We start from the raw sequence: 27,355 nt of genomic DNA, 5'->3' as shown, positions 1-27,355 counted from the left end.
TCCTCGTATGGGACCCTCTCTAAACCCCTAATCATTTTAGTTGCCCTTTTCTGAACTTTTTCTAGTGCTAGAGTCCAAAGACAGGGACGTTCCCAGCTGAGTGTTATGAATACTTCTCCCTGCCATTCATGAACTAACAAAAGAGAGGCTCCAGGAAATTCCCTCCAGCTCCTCAGCCTTGCACCCCAGAGCTATACCATCCTACCCTGGTCAAAAGCCTGACACGTGTAAATTTATTACCCAGTCCCCCACTCCCTCAGTGTGGAGAGGACATCCACCAGCTTTTGTACCTGAGCTGAGGTTTCCCAAGCATTTCAAGCAAAATACACTGTTTTAGTTAAAATATAAAAAAGATGCAGTCCTTAATACACAGACTTCCCCATGAAGCCTGGACTGGTCAGTGTGCTTTTTGCTTCCAGCATAGGTGGGGGAGGAGAAAGGCCAAGACATGCTGCAACTGTTCCTTATTTTATACCCTCAATCCATGTGCCCGGGAGACACTTGCGCGGGCATGTCCCAGTGAGCATTGCTGAGTCACAGTGATCACATGCTTGGTGGGCTTTGTTGAGTCATAGTGATCGAGTATGCCTCCATTGTGTGGATTTGGGAAACTTACTGAATTGTAAATCCCTTGATTACAGCTGCGCTGCTGATTAATGGTCATGGAGCACCCTCCTGGGTGGAGGTCCATAGCAAACTTACAGTATATTTCAGTGACACACAGCAAAATCTTATAACTTTATACAAACTAGTGATATATCTATTTGGACAGAACAAGAAGTTTCAGCAGGTCATGACCTTCCGTCTGATACCTTACATGGTATGCTTTGTGTGAAAGATCACAACCATATATGGATGATGAATATGGGCGTTACAGGGTGCCATGTTGAGGTACAGTGTATCACAGTGTGTAAAAGCTATGCACAATAATCAAGTCATCTCTCAACTGTCTCTTCAATAAGCTGAATAAGTTGAGTTCCTTAAGCCTCACATTATAAAACTACTTCTGCTGCTTGCTCATATCCATTCCAGGTTGGGTGTATGCATGCCATCTGCACAGTTGTCAGAGATTTTTCCCTCAGTGGTATCCATCAAACCGGCTCTAGCACCCACTAGTGCTGTGTGCTCATGTGCCGATATAAGGGACCCGGCAGTCTCTGCATCCTCTCGGTTCCTTCTTACTGCCAGTGACAGTAACTGGAACCCTCTTGCTTTGGCAAACTCTTACTCACTTGTTTAGTCCTTTTCACTGTTTTTGCTATCCCAGTTCTTTATTTTCTCAGTTTGGACTGTTGTAGATTAATGATCTATGGTTACGTGGCACTTCTTGCCCTGTTAGTGGAGTTTTGTCCACACTCAGTCCTGGGGCATACATAAACTCATAGACTTTAGGTCAGAAGGGACAATTATGATCATCTAGTCTGACCTCCTGCACAATGCAGGCCACAGAATCTCACCCACCCACTTCAATAACAAACTCCTAACCTATGTCTGAGTTATTGAAGTCCTCAAATTGTGGTTTGAAGACCTCAAGCTGCAGGCCATTATCCTCTGATCCCACTGAGGATTACCTAAAGAAACTACACCATCTGCTAAAAAAAACTCCCTGACAAAGCACAGGAACAAATCTGTACAGACACATGCCTAGAACCCCGACCGAGGTATTCTATTTGCTACCCAAGATCCATAAACCTGGAAATCCTGGACGCCTCATCATCTCAGGCATTGGCACCCTAACATCAGGATTGTCTGGCTATGTGGACTCTCTCCTCAGTCCCTACGCTACCAACACTCCCAGCTATCTTCGAGACACCACTGACTTCCTGAGGAAACTACAGTCCATCGGTGATCTTCCAGAAAACACCATCCTGGCCACTATGGATGTACCAATATTCCACACAAAGATGGACTACAAGCTATCAGGAACACTATCCCTGATAATGTCACAGCTAACCTGGTGGCTGAACTTTGTGACTTTGTCCTCTCCCACCACTATTTCACATTTGGGGACAATATATACCTTCAAGTCAGCGGCACTGCTATGGGTACCCGCATGGCCCCACAGTATGCCAACATTTTTATGGCTAACTTAGAACAACGCTTCCTTAGCTCTCATCCCTTAATGCCCCTACTCTACTTGCGCTACATTGATGACATCTTCATCATCTGGACCCATGGAAAAGAAGCCCTTGAGGAATTCCACCATGATTTCAATAATTTCCATCCCACCATCAACCTCAGCCTAGATCAATCCACACAAGCGGTCCATTTCCTGGACACTACTGTGCTAATAAGCGATGGTCACATAAATACCACCCTATACCAGAAACCTACTGACCGCTATACTTGCCTACATGCCTCCAGCTTCCATCCAGGACACACCACACAATCCATTGTCTACAGCCAAGCTCTAAGATACAACCGCATTTGCTCCAGTCCCTCAGACAGAGACAAGCACCTACAAGATCTCTATCAAGCATTCTTAAAACTACAATACCCACCTGCTGAAGTGAAAAAACAGATTTGACAGAGCCAGACGAGTACCCAGAAGTCACCTCCTACAAGACAGGTCCAACAAAGAAAATAACAGAACCCCACTAGCCGTCACGTTCAGTCCCCAACTAAAACCTCTCCAGCGCATCATCAAAGATCTACAACCTATCCTGAAAGATGATACCTCACTCTCACAGATCTTGGGAGCTAGACCTGTCCTCGCTTACAGACAACCCCCCAACCTGAGACAAATGCTCACCAGCAACCACACATCACTGAACAAAAACACTAACCCAGGAACTTATCCTTGCAACAAAGCCCGATGCCAACTCTGTCCACATATCTATTCAAGTGACATCATCATAGGACCTAATCACATCAGCCATACCATCAGGGGCTCATTCACCTGCACATCTACCAATGTGATATATGCCATCATGTGCCAGCAATGCTCCTCTGCCATGTACATTGGCCAAACCGGACAGTCTCTACGCAAAAGAATAAATGGACACAAATCTGACATCAGGAATCATAACACTCAAAAACCAGTAGGAGAACACTTTAACCTGTCTGGTCATTCAATAACAGACCTGCGGGTGGCAATTTTGCAACAGAAAAGCTTCAAAAACAGACTCTAACGAGAAACTGCTGAGCTGGAATTGATATGCAAACTAGATATAATCAATTTAGGCTTGAATAGGGACTGGGAATGGCTGAGCCATTACAAACATTGAATCTATCTCCCCTTGTAAGTATTCTCGCACTTCTTATCAAACTGTCTGTACTTGGCTATCTTGATTATCACTTCAAAAGTTTTTTTCTCTTACTTAATTGGCCTCTTAGAGTTGGTAAGACAACTCCCACCTTTTCATGCTCTCTGTATGTGTATATATATCTCCTCAATATATGTTCCATTCCATGCATCCAAAGAAGTGGGCTGTAGCCCACGAAATCTTATGCTCAAATAAATTTGTTAGTCTCCAAGGTGCCACAAGTACTCCTGTTCTTTTTGTAGTTACATAGTGACTAAGTTTAAAAAAAAATCACTTCAGACTTGTCTCTTGCTGAGACACTCTCCCCTGCCATTTCTAATTCACAATGCCAGGGCTTCAGGATTCAAAAAGTGTTTTTCCTGTCAGGACTCCATGCCAAGGTCGGATGGGCACTCACATTGTGTGAAGTGCCTCAGGGAAACCCACATCCCTGCAAAGTGCCTCCACTGTATGAGCCTCAAGTCAAGGGCTCAGTATGACAGAGACCTGCGGCTTAAAATGCTTCTTATAGAAAAATCCCTGCAGCCGCTTTTGGAGATGGGGAAAGTTAAACCCGCTCCCGCATCCTCCCCAGCCAGATCTGAACCAGTTGAGAGCATTGCTTCGCCCTCTCTGGAGCGGAGGCAAGAAGCAGAGCAGTCTCCTAGGAGAGACTTTAACAAGGGTAAGGCAGGCGATCAGCCCTGGCTCACGCCTCAACCACAGACCGTAGAGGCAGAAATTCAACCGCCCGGACAGGGAAAGATTCTATGGCACCGAGCGCCTCAGCGCTAAACATAACCATGGTGCCAGCTGCGCGCTCTGCCCTGGTGCCGACAAAGACATTGGCACCACATACCTCAGGGCTAAAAATAGCCACCGTGCCAACTGTGCACTCTGCCCCGGTGCTAGGAAGAATGTCGGCACCGAGCCTCCGTACCAGCAGCGGACCCCCTGCAGAATACCTCCAACCGACCCACGGCAGCGCCCACACTTTCACTTTCGCTTCTTAACACGCTAGAGCACAGTCCAGGCGCAGCACTGCCCAGGGAGCAGGAGCAACACTTCTTCACTCAAAGCGACCTCTCAGTGCCACCTGAGCCTAACTCTCCACTCCTAGATACACAGAGCTTACTCTTCGAACAGCCGCTCTCACTACCTGAACTGGCTACCTTCACTGAGAGTGAACCTGATCTACAACAGCAAGCAGAATTCTCTTCACCTCCCTCTCCTCCCCCACCAGAGCCTTTTCCACCTCAGGCTATGGTCCACAGCCACCAGCCTCAGTTTCCCTACTTCTCCCCTCCGTGGGTGGCACCTGGGTTCTCCTACCCTATGCCTTGGCCTCAGTGGTACCCTTGGCCACATCCTCCTACCACTAACCCTCAGACCTCTTCCATGAAACCACTACCTGCTTCTGTGCCTTGATCTCCAGCTCCATCCATTTCTAGAGTACCTGAATCCCCTCCTGAGAACGTGAGTTATGAACCATATCCGGACTCACCGAATCCTAACTCTGCATCTGCTCCAAACAGAGCCCTCTTACCCCCCCACCTGCCTTCACAGAACGTGGACGACTTTAAACAATTTCAAGAACTTTTCAAGAGGGTGGCACTCAGTCAGGACATCCCGCTAGAAGAGGTTCAGGAGACACAACACAAACTCCTCAGAATCCTTCAACCCTCTGCACCCTCCAAGATCGCGCTCCCTATACATGAGGCACTCCTGGAACCAACTGACGCTCTCTGGCACACTCCAGCTTCTTTATTACCAACCTGCAGAAAGGCCGAATGTAAATACTATGTTCCTGCTAAGGATGCTGACTTCCTATTTTCTCACTCACAACCGAACTCTCTCGTCATGGATGCAGTCGCACAAAGGATGAAACAGCCACAATACCAGCCCACCCTGCAAGACAAGGATCTTAAACGCCTTGACGTCCTTGGTCGCAAGGTTTACATGTCCTCCACCCTACAATTCAGGATCGCAAACTATTCTGCACTCCTCACCAGCTACGACTTTGCTAACTACAGTAAACTTTTTTAATTCGCCTCATGCATACCAGAGGATAGGAGGGCGGACTTTAAATCAATTCTGAGCGAGGACCAATTGATTTCCAGAACTGCTCTACAAGCCTCTTTAGACACGGTGGATACAGCAGCCTGTACCACTGCAACGGCTGTGGTTATGCGCGGATCTTCATAGCTTTCTGCATCTGGCATCCCTAAAGATCAGCAGACCAAAGTGGAGGACCTCCCCTTTGATAAAGACAAACTGTTTTCCAAAAAAACTGATTAACTACTTCACACATAGTCCATAAATGGCTATTAGCCAGGATGGGTAAAGAATGGTGTCCCTAGCCTCTGTTCGGCAGAGGATGGAGATGGATGGCAGGAGAAAGATCACTTGATCATTGCCTGTTAGGTTCACTCCCTCTGGGGCACCTGGCATTGGCCACTGTCGGTAGACAGATACTGGGCTAGATGGACCTTTGGTCTGACCTGCTACGGCCATTCTTATGTTCTTATGTTCTATTCTAGAGCTACACTGCACACCCTTGGCATTCACCCATCTCTTCCCAGGAGACAACGATACCAACTCTACCAAAGACCGCGTACACAACAATATTATCGGACTCAACCCAAACCATACAACGTAAATAGGAATCGTGCTAGACTCCCTAAGTGCAGACAAAATCAAGCTCAAGCAACCACCTCCCATCCATCTGGGAATAAACAACAATTTTGAAATGTTGTTCGAGGGCCTGTGCGACTACTCCTTGATTCCACAGCCTACTTGCCCATTTGGCCACTGCTTCCAGAGTTTCCAACACGCCTGGCAGTGAATTACACAGGACCGCTAGGTCCTCGAGATAGTTCAGTCCGGTTACTCTATCCCATTCATATCCTATCCTCTTACCCTTCCCCGTCCCTCTTCAGGGACCCCTCTCACGAGCACCTACTTCACGTAGAAGTGGCTCATCTTCTCCAGCTAGGCGCAGTGGAGCCTGTGCCAATGCAATATCAAGGGAAAGGTTTCTACTCCCATTACTTCCTGACGCAGAAAAAGACTGGGGGATGGAGGCCTATACTATACCTACGCCAACTGAACAAATTCGTGACTATACAAAAATTCAAAATGGTCACACTGGGCACAATAATTCCTGCACTGGATCAAGGGGACTGGTTTACAGCCCTCAACCTACAGGACACTTATTTTCATATATCAATTCATCCAGCTCACAGACGCTTCCTACGCTTCACATGGTTGGTCACAACCATTTTCAATACAGAGTTCTTCCTTTTGGCCTCTCCGCAGCACTGAGAGTCTTTTCCAAAACTCCAGCTGTGGTCGTGGCTCACCTCCACAAACATGGGATCACGCTTTTCCCATACCTGGACGATTGCCTCATCTAGGGCAACTCCTATGGCGAGACACTCCAAGCTCACTATCGCCCTCTTTCACAGCCTAGGCCTCCAAATAAATGTCCAAAAATCCACCCTGACACCTACACAACAGATTGAGTTCATCGGAGCTCATCTCATCTCAATCCAGAGCAGAGCCTCACTCCCATATCACAGATTCTTCGCTATCACACAGCTCATACGCACACTCTCTATTTGTCCCAGGACACAGGCAAGACTCTGCCTACAGCTCCTTCATCACATGGCAGCCACCACCTTCGTGGTCCAGTACACCAGGCTGCACATGAGATGTCTTCAGGGATGGCTTAATTCCAATTTCAAACCCAACAGACACACCTTAGGGACACTGTTAACTCCTCCTCCCAACGTTCTGGCTTCCCTACATTGGTGGACAAGACCAGAGAACCTCTGCACTGGGGTTTCCTTCCAACAACGATCCCCAACGCGCATGCTGAGCATGGATGCTTCCCTAATCAGTTGGGAGTGCATCTAGTGGGACACAGGAAACAAGACTGGTGGTCTGGATCAGAGACGCACCTACACACAAATCTCTTTAGAGCTCAGAGCAGTGAGACGAGCATGCCTTCACTTTCTTCCCCCCATTAGGAACAAATCTATTTGGGTCTTAACAGACAACATAGCATGTATGTACTACATCAACAGACAAGGCGGAGCCCGATCACATTCCCTTTGCATGGAAGCCATTCGACTATGGAATTGGTGCATACAATATCAAATACACATCATCGCTTCCTACCTACCAGGCTGCCACAACACTACTGCCGATGCACTCAGCAGGCACTTCTCGACAGAATATGAAGGGGAACTGCACCCCACAATACTTCAACAGCTCTTCTCCCTCTGGGGCACCCTGTCAATAGACCTCTTTGCCACAACCCAGAATCAAAAATGTCCCCTGTTTTGCTCCAGAGCGGGACTCAGGACTGCATCCCTAGGAGACACGTTCCTCATCCCGTGGAACAACTCTCTCCTGTATGCCTTTCCACCAATCCCTCCGCTACACAGGGTTCTTTGGAAGATCGTAGACAACAAGGCCCTGGCCATACTTATTGCCCCAGCTTGGCCGAGACAGACGTGGTATACTTATCTACTCCGCACGTCCTCCCGTCATCCACAGGCTCTCTCCAACAGGCCAGATCTCCTTTCCCAGAACAATGGACTGGTTCTTCACCCCCAACTCCAAAAGCTCCACCTCACAGCCTGGTTCCTTCATGGTTCCAAACCCATGAACTAGCCTGTTCCAAGCAAGTCCAATACGTTCTCCTGCTCAGGAGAAAGGACTACACTCGTAAAACCCACCTGCAGTAGTGGAAGCATTTTGCCCTCTGGTGCTCACGTAATCACTTAACGCCCAATATGGTGACCCTCCCGAACATTCTAGACTGCCTCCTGAAACTAAAACAGGACGAACTTTTGCTCAGCTCCATCAAAGTGCACCTGGAGGCACTTACCACCTTCCATGACCTTTTAGAAGGTTATTCATTCTTTACCCACCCCACTATAAAACGATTTCTCACAGGCCTGCAAAATCTCTACCCTGAAATTTACCCAACGGCAGCTACATGGAATCTTAACCTTGTTCTTCACACTCTCGTGAAACCTCCATTCGAGCCCTTGGCTACCTCCTCTCTTCTCCATATGTCCATGAAGATAGCTTTCTTAGTTGCAAGAACATCAGCAAGGAGAGTAGGTGAAATAAGCACCCTGATGGGCCATCCTCCTTACGCAATCATTTCCAAAGACAAAGTCACTCTGAAACCACATCCTAAATTTCTCCCTAAGGTGATATCCACCTTCCACCTTAATCAACCTATATACTTACCTACTTTCTATCCCAAACCTCACAAGAATCCACAGGAGGCAACCCTGCACACTCTCGATGTCAGACAAGCAATCGCTTTTTATTTAGACAAGACTAACCCATTTCTCAAATCTCCACGACTCTGTCTCCAGCGCTGAAAGATCGAAAGGTACCACTATCTCTAAGCAACGTCTGTCCAAGTGGATCTCTGACTGCATCAGATCCTCTTACTGTATTCAAAATAGTCAATCACCCAAAGGCATTAGAACTCATTCCACTTGAGCTATGTCGACATCCGTTGCCTTCCTTCATAACGTACCCATTTCTGACATCTGTAAAGCGGCTACATGGTCATCTGAACACATGTTTGCCAAACACTATGCTATCACACAAGATACCACAAGAGGCGCCATAGTAGGCCATACAGTACTCTCTACAGTACTCACTGCCGCATCTCCAAAGTCCCACCGGCCATAGTGGGAACTGCTACACATGCACCTAGAGTGGAGCACCCACAGGGACAGGAGCCAGAGGAGCGAGGATGGTGCTCATGGCTGGCGCAAGGAACTGCAGTACCAGGGACAGAGCAGTTGCTGGCAGGGACTGGGGGAGCAAGAAGGACCTCCTGGCTGGCTGCTGGGACTTAAGCAAAGCTTCAGCCCTAGTTATGGGTGAAGGAAAGGTATTGGGGGACAGCAGGGAAGTGCCCCCATAGAAATGCTGCAGTTAGTACAGGGATGTAGCAGGCAGCTGCTCCTTATAGGGTCCCTGGATCAGGACCCACAGTAGTGGGCAGGCCCAGGTTCCCCCAACGGTCACATGCAGACTGGCCTACTCCTCAAGGAGGGAGTCGAGCCAGGCTCTGAATGAAGATTGAAGACCCCAAAGAGGGTCAGTAATTTTGGAACTGTGATTCACTTTCAGTTCAGAGTGTCTCAGCTGGAGACATATTTCCCCAGTTGATACACCCAGAGCTTAGTGTTTTTGTTATAATAGCTCCCTAGGGGACACTGTGCCACTGGATAATTTTTACAAGTAAGTATCCAGGCACTGTCCAAAGTGAGGAGAAATTAAACCATATTTTCTACCTTTCACCAGTATGAACTCAGGAGTCCCATAGGTCTGTGTCCAGTGCAATTATTTAAAAATAGTATAAAAAAGATTGTGGACTTCCTACAATCAAGCTATAGAAGCAATAGGTACAAGTTATTTACCTACTCTTGTCTTATCTGACGTTGATATCAGTGATCCATTATGACTAAGTTCTTCCTCATAATCTTCCAAACAAAGGTTCTCCAATTTCCCTGGTAGTGGTTCAGATGAGGTATAGGAATGATTGTTTGAAAAACGTGCTTTAAGGGGAGAGACTTAAAAAGTTCAATCTATTTAGCTTATCAAAGAGAGGAATCTGAAGCTGGATGAATTTGTATGAGAAATAAGGCACATTAAAGTTAACCATTAGAACAGCTTGATACGTGTTATGGTTGATTTTTCATCACATGGAGTCTTTAAATCAGGAATTGATGTCCTTATAAAAGAAATGCTTTAGCACAACCAGAAGTTCAGGATTTGATGTAGGAATTATTGGGTAAAATTCTATGGGTTGAGGACCTTGGCAGAGCTAGACATGTCACTTGACAGTGGTTCATTTCCCCCCCCTCTTAAAAGGATCTCAGAGGGTAATGTGAAGAAATTATTATTCCTTCAATTTGAACGTTCTCTTCTAGGGTTCTGCTGTGTTCTAGATTTATGTTTGCAAATGAAATTATCCAGTATGTTCATGCAATCACATAACTCTTAAAATGTGGCTTTTTATGTTCATATGTAATTCAGAACTCCTTCTCATTTTTGTGTTTTGTTTAATTGTGTACAGGCAAGAGGTAAATCAGCGCTCTATGATGCAACCATTATTGCACATGAGATGGGCCATTCTCTTGGCTTATCTCATGATGATGAGAAGCCATATGCAGCTAGAGGTTGTGTTTGCAAATGCCCCAAAAAAGGAAAATGTATCATGTGGTCATATAGCCCGTGAGTAATACTCGGTTTTAAAATTTTGTAATACAACAATTATGTCTTTTGATAAGGTCATTGTAATGGAATCCACTAAGGTTTTACTCTTAGATGGTGGGAGAATCTGACTGCACCCCGTTATTTACACGGGATGGCTCCAGCACAGGCCTCAATTCCTTAAGTTTTGCAAGGAGGCCCTGCCCTTTTCAGGGCTCCTTGAGTCTCTGTGGATGGGGGAATCAAAAGGAAAGTTAAATGCCCCAGTGACCCAAGAGTTTCCCCTTCCCGGGACCTCTCATGGGTGGAAAAAAGGTCCACAGCGCTGCCAACAATACAGCACCTGTGTAATGGGTTTTGAGAAATCTCTCTGGCTGGGCTGCTAAATCAGGCTTACTCTGTCCAGTTTACCTTGGGAGTTTGCTGCACTGCCCATAGGGTCAGGGAGAAGGTCTCCTGGATGGGCGTTCCTCCTGTGGCTTCAGGAGTCACTCCAGCAGCCTTCTACTTAGGGCTATCTTGCTCCTCCTCCCTCCAGCTGATTACAGTTTCCTCCCTTTAAAAGATCTCCTCCCTACTAAGACCAGAGGGGTGGGACTATCCCTTCCCCCACCACCTCTCTGGCACCTTCCTCATCAGTGGGGTCTATACACCCTATCATAGTCATCTTGGAGAATAGGTGTTTTTTAATTGGTTTGTTGCCCCTGGTACACATGAGACAGGATGGTCCTTCATCTGCATTGCATATTATATATGAAGCACAGAATGGTAGTTGAAAATGTTCTCATGTTCAGTCACTAGCTCTTCTGCCCTTCCTTTTGACATGGCTATTAGGCTTGCTTCCTTCCTCTGAAGAATCAATTAAATTCAGGAGTCTTTTCTGACTTGTATGTGTAATATTTTTCCCTTTTTTCTTTTTTTTTGGTCTCCTTATTCCACATTTGACCTGATATCAATTGCTTTGTGGATTAGTTTTGGAGTTCAGGTTGGAAGTCAAGAATGGCAAGTGATTATGGGCCCTGTTCTCCTTATACTGGCCCAAAGCACCTTACAGCAATGGTTCTCTGCTATACCAGAGGGACCAATGTGGGGACAAAATGCTTTCAAAAAAGGAGGAGGAAAAAAAAGTCAGTCTGTTCTGTGTGTGTTTTTGCCAGACAGAGAGAAGGAACCATCCCACTGCTACCAGGGTAGTGAGTAATTAGAGTAGGAATGTATTACATTACTTTTATTTCTATTTGCAATTTCTTTTGCAAAATAGAGGGAGAATCAAATTGGGGTTTTTTTGTGTAAGTTTAAAGTTTTGCCCAGAGGGAAACCCTCTGTGTTTTGAATCTGTTTGTCTGGGAGATTATCTTGAATGCTAATCTCACAGAGGTATTCCTTTCACCTTTTTTTTTTCTTTAAATTAAATTCTTCTTTTAAGAACCTGATTGAGTTTTCCTTGTTTTAAGATCCAAGGGTTTTGGCTCGGTGTTCACCAGGGACTTGGTAAGGGAATTCTCTTGAGTCTACCCAGGAAAAGGGTATAAGGACTTAAGGGGGAAGAGGAGGCACAGCCAAATTTTTTTTTTTTTTTTTGCTTGGGGCAGCAAAAAAACCTAGAGCCAGCCCTGGTCAGGAGCCAGAGGATAATGCTCGTGGCTGGCGCAAGGAACTGCAGTACCAGGGACAGAGCAGTTGCTGGTAGGGACTGGGGGAGCAAGCAGGAGCTCCTGGCTGGCTGCTGGGACTATGGTGGATCACAATGTAGTGCAACTCCAAAAAAAGATAATATTATGGGGAACTGAGGCAGAATAGCCCACACACACTGGCTAGCCTCATGGCACAGCCTCTCCAATCAGCATCACAGGGACGCAAGCACACCTCCAGTGGGGCACCCATAAAGACAGCATTACTGCACAAGCTGGATAACTAGTTCTTCCTAACTCTGGTATCAAGCCTGGTAGTGGACTCCAAGGGCTGTCTCAACAGGACCCTGCTGATCAAGAAAGTGAGGAAGAGCATCTGCAGCTAGTACTGGCCTTCTCTTCATCTTCTATTTATGAGGCAGCCTTGGGGATTGGGAAGCATGTTGCCTCTCCCAGGTGACTATAAGACACATCAGGAATTGTTAGAGGGTTGCCTTAAGCCTGAGCATGCAGGTAGAGGAAATAAAGGAATCATTTCACTGCCTGTTTGATTTTAGCCATTGCAGGTCTTTCCAGAGTGGTCCTGTCTCTCAGGCCATTATGGACCCATTTAAGTGACTATGGCAGACACCTGCATCCTTTCCCCCAACTTCTAAGAGGACTGAGCGTAAGTAATATGTACTGCCCAGGGTTAGGAGTTTGTTTACTCCCATCCTCTCCCCTGTGTCCCTGGTGGTATCAGCTGTCAATGAGAGGGAAAGGCTTGGACATCAGGGCACAACCCTAAAATCAAAAGAATCAAAGGAGACCTCTTTGGTGGGTAAGATTATTCTACCAGGTAGATGTTTTAAGCATAAACCACCACCTCCTTCTACTTCTGCTTCAATGCCTACCCCACCTAGACATCCAGGGCTTTCTAAGCAGGAATTTCATTGGGATGCTCAAGGATGCTGTACCAGTTTCCAAGATGCCAGACCTCTTTTTCCTTTATTTTCAAACAGCCTTTCCTATTTCCTTAGTGCTTGGTCCCATATCACCATGCATCATTGGGTGATAGGTTGCAATTCTGTCACGCTCAAACAAATACTCAACAATCTACTGCATCTGAGACAGCAAGCCTTAGCAATTTCCACAGTCAAGGTTCATGTGGCAGCAATATCAGGTTTCATAAGTGTAGTGTAAGCATGGCAGGACTCACCTGTCGAAGAAAAACTCAGTTCTCACTTTTTGTTTGGATGCAGCAAAATCAAATACTTTATTATTTCTCCAGTAATTACCATGGAGGGAGAGAGTGCCATAGGACACAGGGTCCTGGACAGGTCTCTCAACTCTCAAACAATCACAGCAAGCCTTTATACCTTTTACAGACAATTTCTAGCAATAATACAGACAGTAAAAAACAACAAATACATATTGTTTATACATAAGCTTTCCTCCTATCTCACTAGAAAAACAAGACTGCAAGACTGCACATTGCAAGGTCGTAATAACTTTCACACAATTCACTCTGTCTTACATTATCTTGCTTCCTCACGTCACCAGGGTCACAGTTAACCTAACTCATGCTAACTAACATTCATTAAGATCTCTTCAAAACCTTGTTAATTATTTACTGGCTTCCACACTCCCTTTTGTACTTCTAGTACAACAAACAATTTCAAATCTCAATTCGCATGAAACCATGGACTTCAGATTCCACAGCAAACATGTCAACCATCATGGAACGTAATGACAATGCATAATTAGCATGAACATGAAAGGTATTGCTATTCTTACAATATTTACAACAACAACAACAATAATATAATCCTAAATTAACTAACAACATTACAAACAATAACAATCCCATAGGAATAATATAATGGGGCTGTTGTACAATTGCGAACACAAAGCACAAAACATCATACCTAGTACATAAAATAAACACTCTATAAGCTGTATGATAGGCATTCCTTCCATCTTGATATATATTCTAAAGCATGGGAATTTGCCCTTGCAATTCAGAGATTCTTTGAACCTTTGGTAACAATGAAAGCAAATTTTGAAACTGATCAGGCATTATTCTAGTCCAATCAAAATATACCTAAAATCCAAGAGCTACTTACAATATTCTATCTGCATTCTATCTGCAGGCCAGTAAATGATATAATTGCCTGCAGCAGTGGTAAGATCAATATGTATATCTTGTAAAGTGGTGGCATTAACGCATACACAGCTATCATTAGGTTGAAAAAAAATGGGTGTCCCGTCAGGGTAGTTCCTTGACCTCCACCCTCTCAACAAATATTGTCATAAACAGTGACAACTTCCCCTAGCTTCAGTTTATAGATACACTGAGCTGTGGTGGTTCTAACGGCCAAAATGTCCATTGACTCTCTATTCTCATCCAAAATGTCAGGTGTCATTCTAGGGGTACTGTCTAGTAATCAGTTGGAGATACCAGGTGGTCTAATTTCCCCAGATGTCTCGGTAAACAATTACAGTCCCACAGGCATCCTCCCCATGGACCCAGCAGGATTCGGTATGTGGGAGCCCACACCCACCCTAACCGGTCCATATGCTTGGAAGGAGCACTGTGAATGTCCACACTTCCATCCAGAAAGTGTCCAAGTATGTCTTCATGACCACAGATCAGAGGGTACTCCTGATGTCTGTAAGGGCAGTGGGCCAAGTCTAGTCCAGATCCCACTGCAATGCCTTCCCAGCCTCAGTGATATTCAATAACATCTCTGTCAGTAACTTCTGGGTCATAGAACTAAGGGTGGAAATTACATGTAACTCAGCAACTCCAGCCTGTACTGAAGATAGCTGAGCTTCAAAAATAAGACTAGTGGCCTTTGTAGTTGCCCCAATTTCTTATCACGTTCTTGGCCTGGAAGAACAGTCCAAATGGCTACTACACTATTGGCCAGATGAAATAACCCAGCCCACAGGGATCTGGTCAATTCCCTTTTTGTCCAGAGGAAATAACCCAGGCCTTTTTGTTGTGCTAATCTAATGGTAGCCCCTTGTGAGCAATCTGGGTATGTAGAAAACTGGATAAGGGCAATGTCAGGTAAAATCCAATTAGGGAGGGAAATACATACTGAAGGATTTATCCAAAACACAGGGCACAGCCTGTAGAATAAACCCCAAAATCCAAATAATACCACAGTCCCAAGCATGGGTCCCACAAATTTCTTCCTGCCAGTATGTAATTCTTTGTTTCTTCACCAGGGTCAGTTCTCAGTGTCCTTTTCAGTCAGGAATTCCTGGACTTTGGCAATGTCAGTGGAGTGAGTGTGTCTTCTTCTTTCCCAAAACAATCGAGGTTTAGCATCCTACAGGGGAGAGGTTTCCAGCACATATCACCCTGTAATAGCTGTGCTCTTTTCTAGAAAAGTCTAAAGGCACAGTTGGTCTGTCAGTGGTCAAGGGAGCTCTTTCCCTGCTGTCCAGAAGCACAGTAGAACTAGAAGAAAGAATAGGCTAATCATCAATAGGAAAATTCTTCTGATGTGGAGGGGTCTTTTTGCAGTGAGAATCCTGGGTCCAAGCAGTCAGTTTGTGGCACTTCACAGCGGTGTCGGTAGTCAGCAGGACTGGGAAAGGGCCTTTCCAGCATGGAGCCAAGGCAGTCTTTCGCTGATGGATCTTTATGTAGACCCAGGCTCCTGGTTCCAACGAGTGGCAAGGTTGCACAGGATCCTTTGGTAGTGCTTCCATCACCTGTGTATAAAAGACTTAACACATTTCATTAGTGCCTGACAATATTTAAGCATTATGTTATCCAGCAAATGAATGTCCATCTGAGCTGGGGTCAGCGGGGGTGCAGTTAGTAGTCAACATGGGGTGTCCTGTCAAATTTCATGAGGGCTGAGTCCAGTCGTTCGATTGGGAATGGTTCTTATACACCTCAGTGCCAAAAGAAGGGCATCTGGCCACCTTAAGTTCGTTTCAGCACAAATCTGGGCCAGTTTATTCTTTAAAATCCCGGTCTGGCGTTCCACTGTCCCAGCAGATTCTGGGTGGTGAGGGCAGTGAGTTGCACATAACTCCTGTACAATCTGTCCAGTAAAAATGAATTCCACGATCACTGTTGATAGTCACAGGGATGCCAAAACGTGGCACAAAATCTTTAAGCAAAATGTCACAACAGTCCTGACACCTGCTTTCCTGCAGGGAAAAGCTTTAACCCAATTGGTAAATACATCAACTAAAACAAATACATATCCAGAACCACAACATGTAGACATCGAAATAAAATCAATCTGAATATTCACAAAAATTCCCCAAGGAGGAGAGTGGGCTGGCCGCTGCACACCAATCTCGTGTAACTGCAACAACCAGTTTTCCCCCCCCCCTTCCCTTGGTAGGCAGCCAAGCGGTGTCCTTGACTGGGGCCAGCGCATGTTAGCCATTCTCTACTTGGCTTTTTTTTTTTTTTTTTTTTTTTCTTCATTTAACCTACAAAGGAAACTTTTACTCTTCAATTATACACCTTTTTCATACCATGAACACATAAACAGTACTGTTATACAGTACAGAAGTATTATCATTCAATGTATGCCACATATACCCTTTCACTAAAATAATCTTATTACAGAACTTTGGAAGAACAAGCCAGGACAAGCACACCCACTTTGAGAAGTTCACTTAATATAACTTCTAGTCCAATAGCTATCCACCATCCCCAGCCCTCTGGCTAAAAGTCTGAGGTAGCCAGAAGGATCCCTTGTACAATATGGGGAGTGGGTTAACTTTTCATGTCCTTGCTTCCAAAGACTGTCAGTATGCAAATTTTAACAACAATTCTCAATTAAAAGATTTGGCCAATGTAGTTTCTTTCTCCTACTTAAGAAAATGTATTAGACTGTAGTATATCACATTTTTCTGATATAACTAAACACTTTGTACTCTAAGTTGAACAAAACAAGTATCTGCATTGCAATGCAACATTTTCGCTTGATGTCAAATCAGACCATCTCATGAAAATATTAAACACAACAATTTTTTTGGCAAAACACCACAACACAGAACACAGAACATAATTGTGACTGCCAGTAAATCATAGTATGTTGAATGCTGTGTAGCTGGCATTAATGTTCTTTGATTATCTGAAAGACAAAAACAGAGGTCCACCCCTTCGGGGCAGTTAAATACTTAAAATATACAAATACTCTTGTTGATTCTAGGCAAAACAGAGGAATTACCCCATATTTTCTCGTATGTGCTTCTTAGACAGCCCTGGTTCAGCGGCCTCTACCTTATCAGTTAGTTAATTTGCATTAACACAGATGCTCTCCGGCTTGGTTTTTATTTCTTTTAACTCCTGCTTTTAAACACTGAAAGAAAACATCACCACTTATAGTGCCTGTAGGGCCTAATACAATGTCATTACATAGCACTGTATACATTCTTCAACTGATTTAACAAAATTGTTCATAGCCAAATGAGTGCAATCTAATAATTTCTTTGCCTGAATTCATTCACAAACATGTCAAAGACACCAAAAAACTGTTCTCTTCAGCTTTTTCACAAAGTTCAAGTGCTGTTCCCCCCAGCAAACACAGAGTCAATTTTTCATTTTCCCTTAAAAATCAATTGCTTTCTCCTTCCAACAGCCACTTTACCAATGCAAATCACCATTCCAAATATCCTCCTGAGTATGTGAAATCCTCATGCTTATATTCACTTACTCCTTCTTTCCACTACACCCTCAAAAGTTTCCAAATCTCTCTGTCTGTTGCCCTCCCGCTTGGGCCCGATCCTTTTTTCCTCGCTGAATCGTCCCGTCCATGGACACTAGCTTGTTCCACAACCAGTTCTTAACTAGGAGGGTGGGCTACGCAACTAGCCCCCACCCTTCTGGTCTTGTCCCCAAAACATTTCTACTCACAAGACTACCTGAGTCCTTCCTAGTAAGGCTTGCCACCTGGGCAAAAATACATGGCCATTCACTTAACACATAATCCAAACACATTTTTGGGCATACCCAGAGACCCACCCATTTGTGTGCTGACACTTAAACAGAAAAGAAAATTACACAAAAAACAAAGAAAATTACAGTCTAAGCCAAATTTTTCTACTTCTATTATATTGTCCGCTATGGGGGGCGGGACTGTAAAATTTCAGGACAACCCCAGAGCTTCATCGCACACATGGCTTCCACCCTGAGGAATTACTTAACGAGAAGTTCAGTTCCGCTCACACACCTAACGCCCAAATGAACAGAGCAGAAAAACATCAGTAACCGGTTAAACAAAACAGAGCCAAAGCTAAATAGTGCACCAAAACCAAATAGTGTTTCCTTATTCTATTAGAGCTCACCTATAATCATGCTATTCTTAACACCTAACACCAACAGTACCAAACAAAGCAAACATAAACTAACAAGGGTAAAACAGATAGATGGTGTAAATTCTACAGTGCTTTCCAATTCTCTATTGCTCACCAAACTGTGACAAATTTCTGTTACCAATTATCCCTTATGTCAGGTGATCAAACTGACAGAGCATATAATCAAATTTTAAAGCTTCATTAAAAATAATAAAACAACAATGGAGAGTGTTGGGAATGCTCCCACATCACTCGGGAAAAATATGAATGCCCCAAGCCTTAAGCCACTTTAATACTTACACATATCCAGACTGGTATGTCTGTGTATAATGTTCAGAGAAGGGAAATAGGTGGACGGGAGATTATCCTGTATACAGCTTGTCCAGCATTTCCAACATGCTGCCACTCTTGGGATGGCTGTTCTTTTACACCCTGGAATCTCCTGCGTCGTCTCTTTCAGTTCAGGTCAACTGCCTGTCTGGCTTCAGGGTTGCAAAACTGTTGGATCTCACTGAACCGTTAAGCTTTGCAAATGCAATCTCAGTTTTGTAACTTATACTGCTTTTTTGGTTTGCCTTTTTTTTTTTTTTCCTCAACCAGTTGGAGCTGAAGCATTTTTACTTAGCACTTAGCATAGTCCACACTAATTCATGACCTTGAAGACAAAACAACTTCTCCCTTATCTCAGGGCTAAGCCGAATTTCAAATTAACCCGTTCCTAGACAAATTGCTCACACTGTAACAGAGGTTTTTCTTTGTGAATAAAGCTCCACTGAGATATATGATCTTATCTAGATTGAAGGTACCTTCTAATGGGCATTGTTTAAATGAATTTTCACGCGTATACAGATTCCAATCATTTAAATACCTGCAGGTTTTAGGACCATAATGTACGTACATGTAATATGCTGGGGTACCCTTAGGGGGTAAGGTGGAATATTTAGACAGTCCCTTACCCATTTTCCACTCACACAGGAGAGACTCACAAGGAAAGGGGAGGGAAGATGGGTTCACACACTCCTAGACCCAGGCAGCTTCCTCGCCGGACTATGCCAGGCTGAGTCAGCCCACCGTGGGTCGGATCTCCTAAAGATCCATTAGTTACTGGGCTAGCCCGGTAACAGCCACTCACACTGGTGTACACACACACACACCAAGGCCTCTTTTTCTTCCTTTTTCTTTTTCTGTCTTTTTTTTTAACCCTTTTTCAACCTTTTTATCTTTTTTTTTTTTTTTTTTTTTTTTAAACCATGATGCATCTTTACCTGGTCCGGACCAATACCATGAGGCGGTATGACAACCCCTCTTGAGGCGGTAAAAACCCCTCAGCACCGGTGCATTCTAATGCATTTACCTATGCATTACCTTATGCATTACCTTATGCATTTCCTTGGCCAACTCAGCAGTTCCCAGTACTGCAATAAACTAACCTTATTTTTGCATCTGATCCTGCTGCACAGTCAATAAGTTCAGATGGCGTGAGCCCAACAGAGAGACAGACGTCCTCACGGAAAGTCCTCCTCCAATACCCCAATAGAGATTTCAAAAGGTCTCATACCTCTCATGTGGCGCCATGGGGTTCGAAAGGGAATGATCCGTAGTAGTTGTCTGTGGGTCCGTGGCGTTGCCATCCCGGACGAGCCCCCAAATTGTCGAAGAAAACTCAGTTCTCACTTTTTGTTTGGATGCAGCAAAATCAAATACTTTATTATTTCTCCAGTAATTACCATGGAGGGAGAGAGTGCCATAGGACACAGGGTCCTGGACAGGTCTCTCAACTCTCAAACAATCACAGCAAGCCTTTATACCTTTTACAGACAATTTCTAGCAATAATACAGACAGTAAAAAACAACAAATACATATTGTTTATACATAAGCTTTCCTCCTATCTCACTAGAAAAACAAGACTGCAAGACTGCACATTGCAAGGTCGTAATAACTTTCACACAATTCACTCTGTCTTACATTATCTTGCTTCCTCACGTCACCAGGGTCACAGTTAACCTAACTCATGCTAACTAACATTCATTAAGATCTCTTCAAAACCTTGTTAATTATTTACTGGCTTCCACACACCCCTGCAGCGCCTCCTGCTGGTCTCTGTTGGGAATTAGCTCTCCAGCCATCAGAGCACCCTCTGCAGGCTGGTGATCCACCTTACCACTGCTGCTTGTCCCCCATGTCCCTCCCGGACCCACTGCCCCCCTGGCAGTAACCCCTCTCCCAGGGGAGACCTCATCCACTATCCCCACTTCACCTCAGTGTTAGGCTACTGCCAATCCCCATCTAGCCCCCCACTCACTGAGGCAGATTGTAGTATAAGCCACTCATCATAGGCAAAGGGGGTTTGGACCTGCTGCTTCAGCCTACCTGTGGGCTGCCCTCTGCAACCCCCAGTACCCGTTGGCCTTCAGCTAGGCCACAGCCTGGGGCTTTCCAGGCCGGAGCTCCCCTAGCTCCTCTGCCTTTCCCCAGCCCTGCTCCACTCAGGTATACTGCTCAGGCCCCTACACCCAGGTCTCTCCCTCTCAGAAGCTAGAGGAAGTCTGCTGAGGGCCTGGCTCCCAGCCTCTTTATATAGGCCAGCTGTGGCCTGATTGGGGCATGGCCCAGCTGCAGCTGCTTCCTCAATCAGCCCAGCTTTTAGAACTGCAGCCCTCTCCGGGGCTGCTTTTACCATTGTGGGCTGATTTCAAGCCCTTCAGGGCAGGAGTGGGTGTCCACCCCGCTGCATGTAGTTATTCAAGATGTGCAGTATATGTTGGGATGGGATCCCTGGGGTGCAACCTGGAACTGGGGTACTGCTGTTCCCCCTTAACTCTTCAGCCTGGGCTGTCTCTCCAAATGCTTCACTAGTGACAAGCAGCAAATCCTACCAGGAGCTATCATCACTCAACAGAACAGCAGATGGAGCCCCACACCCAGCCAAATTGCATGAAGGCACCCAAAGACTCTCATGAATCACACAGAGAAATGCACCAGCCAGTTCCCCAACAGCTCCGCAGCCTAGGATCCCAGAGCTGTACCGTCTTGCGCTGGTCAGAAGCCTGACCAATGTAAGTTTATTACCCAGTTCGCCCCTCCCTCAGTGTGGAGAGGACATGCACCGGCTTTTGTAAATGAGCAGAGGTTTCCCAAGCACTTCAAGCAAAACACACCATTTTAGGTAAAATATAAAACAGGTTTATTAACTACAGAAAGAAAGATTTTAAGTGGTTATAAGTGGTAGGAATAGTGCCCACTCTGTATTCTATAAACTAAACAGGATTTGAATCAAGCAATATTCTCACCCCATTGGATGTTACCGTCCTTAATGCACAGACTTCCCTCCTGAAGTCTGGACCAATTTCCTCAGATGGCCTTCATCTGCTTGGTGTCCCACTTGCTTCCAGAGTAGATGGAGAAGAAAAAATGCCTGTACAGGCTGCACTGTTGGTTATTTTATACCTTTGGCCCATGTGCCTGGCAGACACTAGCAAAGGCATGTCCTGGTGGGCTTTGCTGAGTCACAGTGAACGACCTGTTCTGATTGTATGTTACTTGCATAGTTGAGTCATACAGTTGATCAACACCCATCTGGGCAGGGTTCCTTTGCATGCCAGTAGCACAGTGGTCTCCAAAGTGGGATGCCTGCACACCAGGGGGTGCGCAAGAGGATCCGTCGGGGTGCATGGCAGGAGGAGTGCTGCCGAAACAGCGCTGCCTTTCCCCCCCGCCCCCCTTGGCAGTTCAGCGGGGAGTCCGAGTGGCGTTTTGTTTTGTTTTGTTTTTTGGGGGGCACTTCAGCAGTTCAGGCGGGAGCAGGGGATGCGTGCTCAAAATTTTTTTATTGATGGGGTGCGCGATCAAAAAAGTTTGGAGACCACTGCACTAGCAAACTTACAGCACATTTTAGTAACAGCCATATGGCACAATCTCATAACTTTATACACACTAATGATACACATGTTTGGATAGGACAACCAGTTTCAGCAGATCATGGCCTTTGATATGATACCTTACATGATACCTTTGTATGAAATATCACAAACATATATGAATCATGAATATGGCAGTTACAGGGTGTCATTCTGAGGTACAGTGTGTCACACATGTCCATTCCACAACCCACTCTCCTACATCTATGAATCAAGGTTACCAGAGAGAAGGAACTAAGGGAGCTCAGCATTGCCAGGGCCCTTTATACCAATGCCAATGGTGCCAGGCTGCAGAGTATGCTCATAAGAACATAAGGAACGGCTGTACTGGGTCAGACCAAAGGTCCATCTAGCCCAGTATCCTGTCTACCGACAGTGGCCAATGCCAGGTGCCCCAGACGCACCTATCAGGCAATGATCAAGTGACCTATCCTGCCATCCATCTTCACCCTCTAACAAACAGAGTCTAGGGACACCATTCCTTACCCATCCTGGCTAATAGCCATTAATGGACTTAACCTCCATGAATTTATCCAGTTCTCTTTTAAATGCTGTTATAGTCCTAGCCTTCACGACCTCCTCACGTAAGGAGTTCTACAAGTTGACCGTGCACTGCGTGAAGAAGAACTTCATTTTATTTGTTTTAAACCTGCTGCCTATTAATTTCATTTGGTGACCCCTAGTTCTTGTATTATGGGAATAAGTAAATAACTTTTCCTTATCTAATTTCTCCACATCACTCATGATTTTATATACCTCTATCATATCCCCCCTTAGTGTCCTCTTTTCCAAGCTGAAAAGTCCTAGCCTCTTTAATCTCTCCTCATATGGGACCCATTCCAAACCCCTAATCATTTTAGTTGCCCTTCTCTGAACCTTTTCTAGTGCCAGTATATCTTTTTTGAGATGAGAAGACCACATCTGTACACAGTATTCGAGATGTGGGCGTACCATCGATTTATATAAGGGCAATAATATATTCTCTGTCTTATTCTCTATCCCCTTTTTAATGATTCCTAACATCCTGTTTGCTATTTTGACCGCCTCTGCACACTGCGTGGACATCTTCAGAGAACTATCCACGATGACTCCAAGATCTTTTTCCTGACTCGTTGTAGCTAAATTAGCCCCCATCATATTGTATGTATAGTTGGGGTTATTTTTTCCAATGTGCATTACTTTACATTTATCCACATTAAATTTCATTTGCCATTTTGTTGCCCAATCACTTAGTTTTGTGAGATCTTTTTGAAGTTCTTCACAGTATGCTTTGGTCTTAACTATCTTGAGCAGTTTAGTATCATCTGCAAACTTTACCACCTCACTGTTTACCCATTTCTCCAGATCATTTATGAATAAGTTGAATAGGATTGGTCCTAGTACAGACCCTTGGGGAACACCACTAGTTACCCCTCTCCATTCTGAGAATTTACCATTAATTCCTACCCTTTGTTCCCTGTCTTTTAACCAGTTCTCAATCCATGAAAGGACCTTCTCTTTTATCCTATGACAACTTAATTTACTTAAGAGCCTTTGGTGAGGGACCTTGTCAAAGGCTTTCTGGAAATCTAAGTACACTATGTCCACTGGATCCCCCTTGTCCACATGTTTGTTGACCCCTTCAAAGAACTCTAATAGATTAGTAAAACATGATTTCCCTTTACAGAAACCATGTTGACTACTGCCCAACAGTTTATGTTCTTCTGTGTTCTAATCGTCTGACAATTTTATTCTTTACTATTGTTTCGACTAATTTGCCCGGTACTGACGTTAGACTTACCAGTCTGTAATTGCCAGGATCACCTCCAGAGCCCTTTTTAAATATTGGCGTTACATTAGCTATCTTCCAGTCACTGGGTACAGAAGCTGATTTAAAGGACAGGTTACAAACCATAGTTAATAGTTACGCAACTTCACATTTGAGAACTTCAGAACTGTTGGGTGAATTCCATCTTATTACTGTTAAGTTTATCAATTAATTCCAAAACCTCCTCTAGTGACACTTCAATCTGTGACAATTCCTCAGATTTGTCACCTACAAAAGCCGGTTCAGATTTGGGAATCTCCCTAACAACCTCAGCCGTGAAGACTGAAGCAAAGAATCCATTAAGTTTCTCCACAATGACTTTATGGTCTTTAAGCGCTCCTTTTGTATCTCTATCATCGAGGGGCCCCACTGGTTGTTTAGCACACTCGAGCTACCCTGAGAGATACCGAGGGAAAAAATTTCCAGTTGATTCTGTGTGGGGTGTACATACACTAAGAGTGGAATGGACATGTGCAACAGATGTTGAAGAACAATACTTACAAGGGGTTTGTAAGTGTTTTTCCCTTGAACAGACTCCTATTTGCTTATTTTTCTGGTGTCAGCTCTGCTGAAAACTATACAGAAGTCTCTAGGTTTTAAATAGTATTTCTTCTGCTAGGCCTGATGACTTCTACTTCATGTTGCCTTTTTTGTTTGAGCAACGGACATTAAAACCAAATGCATCATCCTTCTTTTTTTGGCTCTCAGGATGTTGTAATTAAAGCCTTGGTGCATTGTTGGCTATGCCATTTTTTCATTGTTTGGGGAATCAGCTGGATGAGGCTATTATTGACTAAAGCAAAACAGTTTTACCCACCCCTATTCTGAGCATGAAGCACTCCCTTCATAATTCAGGGCTAACTTCTCCATCAGGTGGTTTACCTTCAAAAACAAAACTCTGTATATTCCCACTCGTGGGATACTTGGACTAGCATAGCCTGAATGGTGGAATTCTACCTAATAGGTCACATTGGATTGCCCACATGCCTCTCTTGTCCAGCCCCTTAGTGAACATCACACTTTCCATGGTAAGCATGTTAAACTGGCTTGGAACTTCAGCAGCTTGTTCCTTTCATTCACCACCAGCTGAAGGATTAGAAACCACTCTGGATACTTCCAGATCTGTATCTTTAGGAGCTCAGTTAGATAGTTATTTTGTTTTAGTATAGTTTGAATTTTTACAAGTACAGGAATAAGTTTTTTTTGATACTAGCATGGCAGAAATAAAGACCAAGAAGTCAGGTTTTAGAATCATAGAACCATAGAACTGTAGGGTTAGAAGGGATCGCAAGGGTCATCTAGTCTACCACCTTGCCAAGATTCAGGATTTTTTATGTCTAAACATTCCAAGAAAGATGACTGTCCAGCCTTTTTGAAAACATCCAGTGAAGAAACTTCCACTGCAGACTGAGATGGACTTGCTGTAACTTTTCCTTTCACTATGCTAACCTAAGGACTTCCTGCACTATGTTCCAGACATCTAATACATCTTTCTGTTTTTACAATACTGGTGGGAGTCACTCCAGATTATGTAGCAAGTGCATTGCTCCCTTTCAGTGTATGAGTCTTCTCTAAGTGGCCAATTCAGGTGGACTTGCCAAGAGGAGCTGTGAGGTTCGGTCCCAGGAGGTGGTGAAACAAAGGGGTTTACCCCAGTGTGAGAGTGTGACATAAGGGGGTTAACACAGTGAAGGTGTCCTGCCAGGTCTGTTACAGAGGCATTTGAAAGCACTAGATCTCTGGATCCATTGGAGGAAAAACTGTCAGGGGTCCCCTTTGATATGCAGCTAGATTGGCATGTGCAATTGGGAAGGCCCTCAATGTGGCTTAGGGTGAATCTCAGGGCTAGAGTACGGGGAAATTCTCATCTCTCAAGGATCAGGCTGGTCCCCCTTACCGTTGATGGGCCAGCTTTTCTCCCTACACTCCTTGGTGTTCATACTGGCCTGGCCAGATTCACAGGGGTAGAAGCACAAGTGGTGCTGCTGGCACCATTTTTATTCTTTAGGATTCAGTTGCTGACAAGCCATATTGGCTTGTATTGATTCAGCAGGCAATACAGAAGATGAGGTCATGGCACTTGGGTGGAGGGATTGTAGGGACCCCCTTTTCTCTTCTCTTTATTCTTACAGCTGATCATCAATAAAGATGGTAAGGTCCACAAGGGCACGGGTATATCTAAAGTGCTTGATTATCGACCTGGAGGCAGAGGCCTGTTCAGGTCAGTCTGATGCTTCCAGTGGCTGTGGTGGTGCTGCTGGGTCCACCCTTCTCATACCACACTTAGTCCCATAGGGTTATTGTGGCCTGTACAATCTCTCATGGCCAGGTTGTTGGCAGCCATACCTATTGGTCAGAGCCAGAATCCACACTCACGAGACAGGAGTTGAAAGTCATCTGGGTCAGGATACTGGAAGGTCAGAAGCAAGAGACAAACTTGAGATCTGAACCATGAGTCAGGCCATGTCAGGATACCTTGGTCTTAGAGGTAGAAGGCAAACTGAAGATCAGAACAATGAATCTGATGCCAGGAAATCTAGCTATGGGAGCAGAAACAGGAAGTGCAAGTTGCAAAGTCCAGAACAGGCAGGGGCCCAATTGTTCTGAAACCTTCCTCTTTTTGCTGCTGGCTTCAGTAAGGCCAATCAGCTGCTTTGGGACTCCACCAATAGGACCTCAGGGGCAGAGCCTCAAGCTGGGGCTGGGCTTCATGGGTTCTAGGTAAGCAGTTGGCAGCAGGCTGTCAGGTGTATGGTGGAGTTTGGCTTCACCCTGTGCACTCAGGTTTAAGATCCATAAGTCATGAAATACAACTAAATCTTGAGGTGTTTGTTTTTAAAAAAATCAAAAGATCATCATCTGTCCATTGTTTAGGTATCAGAGATGATACTCACCTTCTTTTTCATCTTCATACATGTGCCATAGAAGGAATTATGAAATGGTAAAAAAATGCATTCATGTAGCTCCTGCCCTTCCAGAATATTGAGTACAGCAAAACTCAAATTTCTGAAAACCAGGAAATACAGAGTTAAAGTAATATCACACCGAAGCATAACTGGTAACCTTAAATCTGCATTTTTTTTTGGCATTTCATTTAATAGCTTTTAAAACTGAAGGAAAAATAAATATTTATTAGTGGAAGTTAGTGGACTCTTAGATAGCTGTAGTACTTACCGAGG

The 27,355-nt window shown here is 44.6% G+C and overlaps 1 protein-coding gene across 6 annotated transcripts in view; it reads left to right on the top strand.

Moving 5' to 3' along the window:
- The window catches only part of LOC120396082 (disintegrin and metalloproteinase domain-containing protein 20-like), a 162,980-nt gene that overhangs the window by 55,603 nt on the left and 80,022 nt on the right, over positions 1–27,355 (top strand). For all 6 annotated transcript variants that reach the window (XM_039520992.1, XM_039520993.1, XM_039520990.1 and 3 more), the window contains one exon: positions 10,366–10,523. In XM_039520992.1, the coding sequence (XP_039376926.1) occupies positions 10,366–10,523 (158 nt within the window). The remainder of the gene's footprint in view (positions 1–10,365; positions 10,524–27,355) is intronic.

This window comes from Mauremys reevesii, linkage group 1 (genome assembly GCF_016161935.1).
Source record: "Mauremys reevesii isolate NIE-2019 linkage group 1, ASM1616193v1, whole genome shotgun sequence".
Lineage (NCBI taxonomy): Eukaryota > Metazoa > Chordata > Testudines > Geoemydidae > Mauremys > Mauremys reevesii.
The sequence above is the reverse complement of the archived record's forward strand: the minus strand, read 5'-3'. Positions and strand labels throughout refer to the sequence as shown.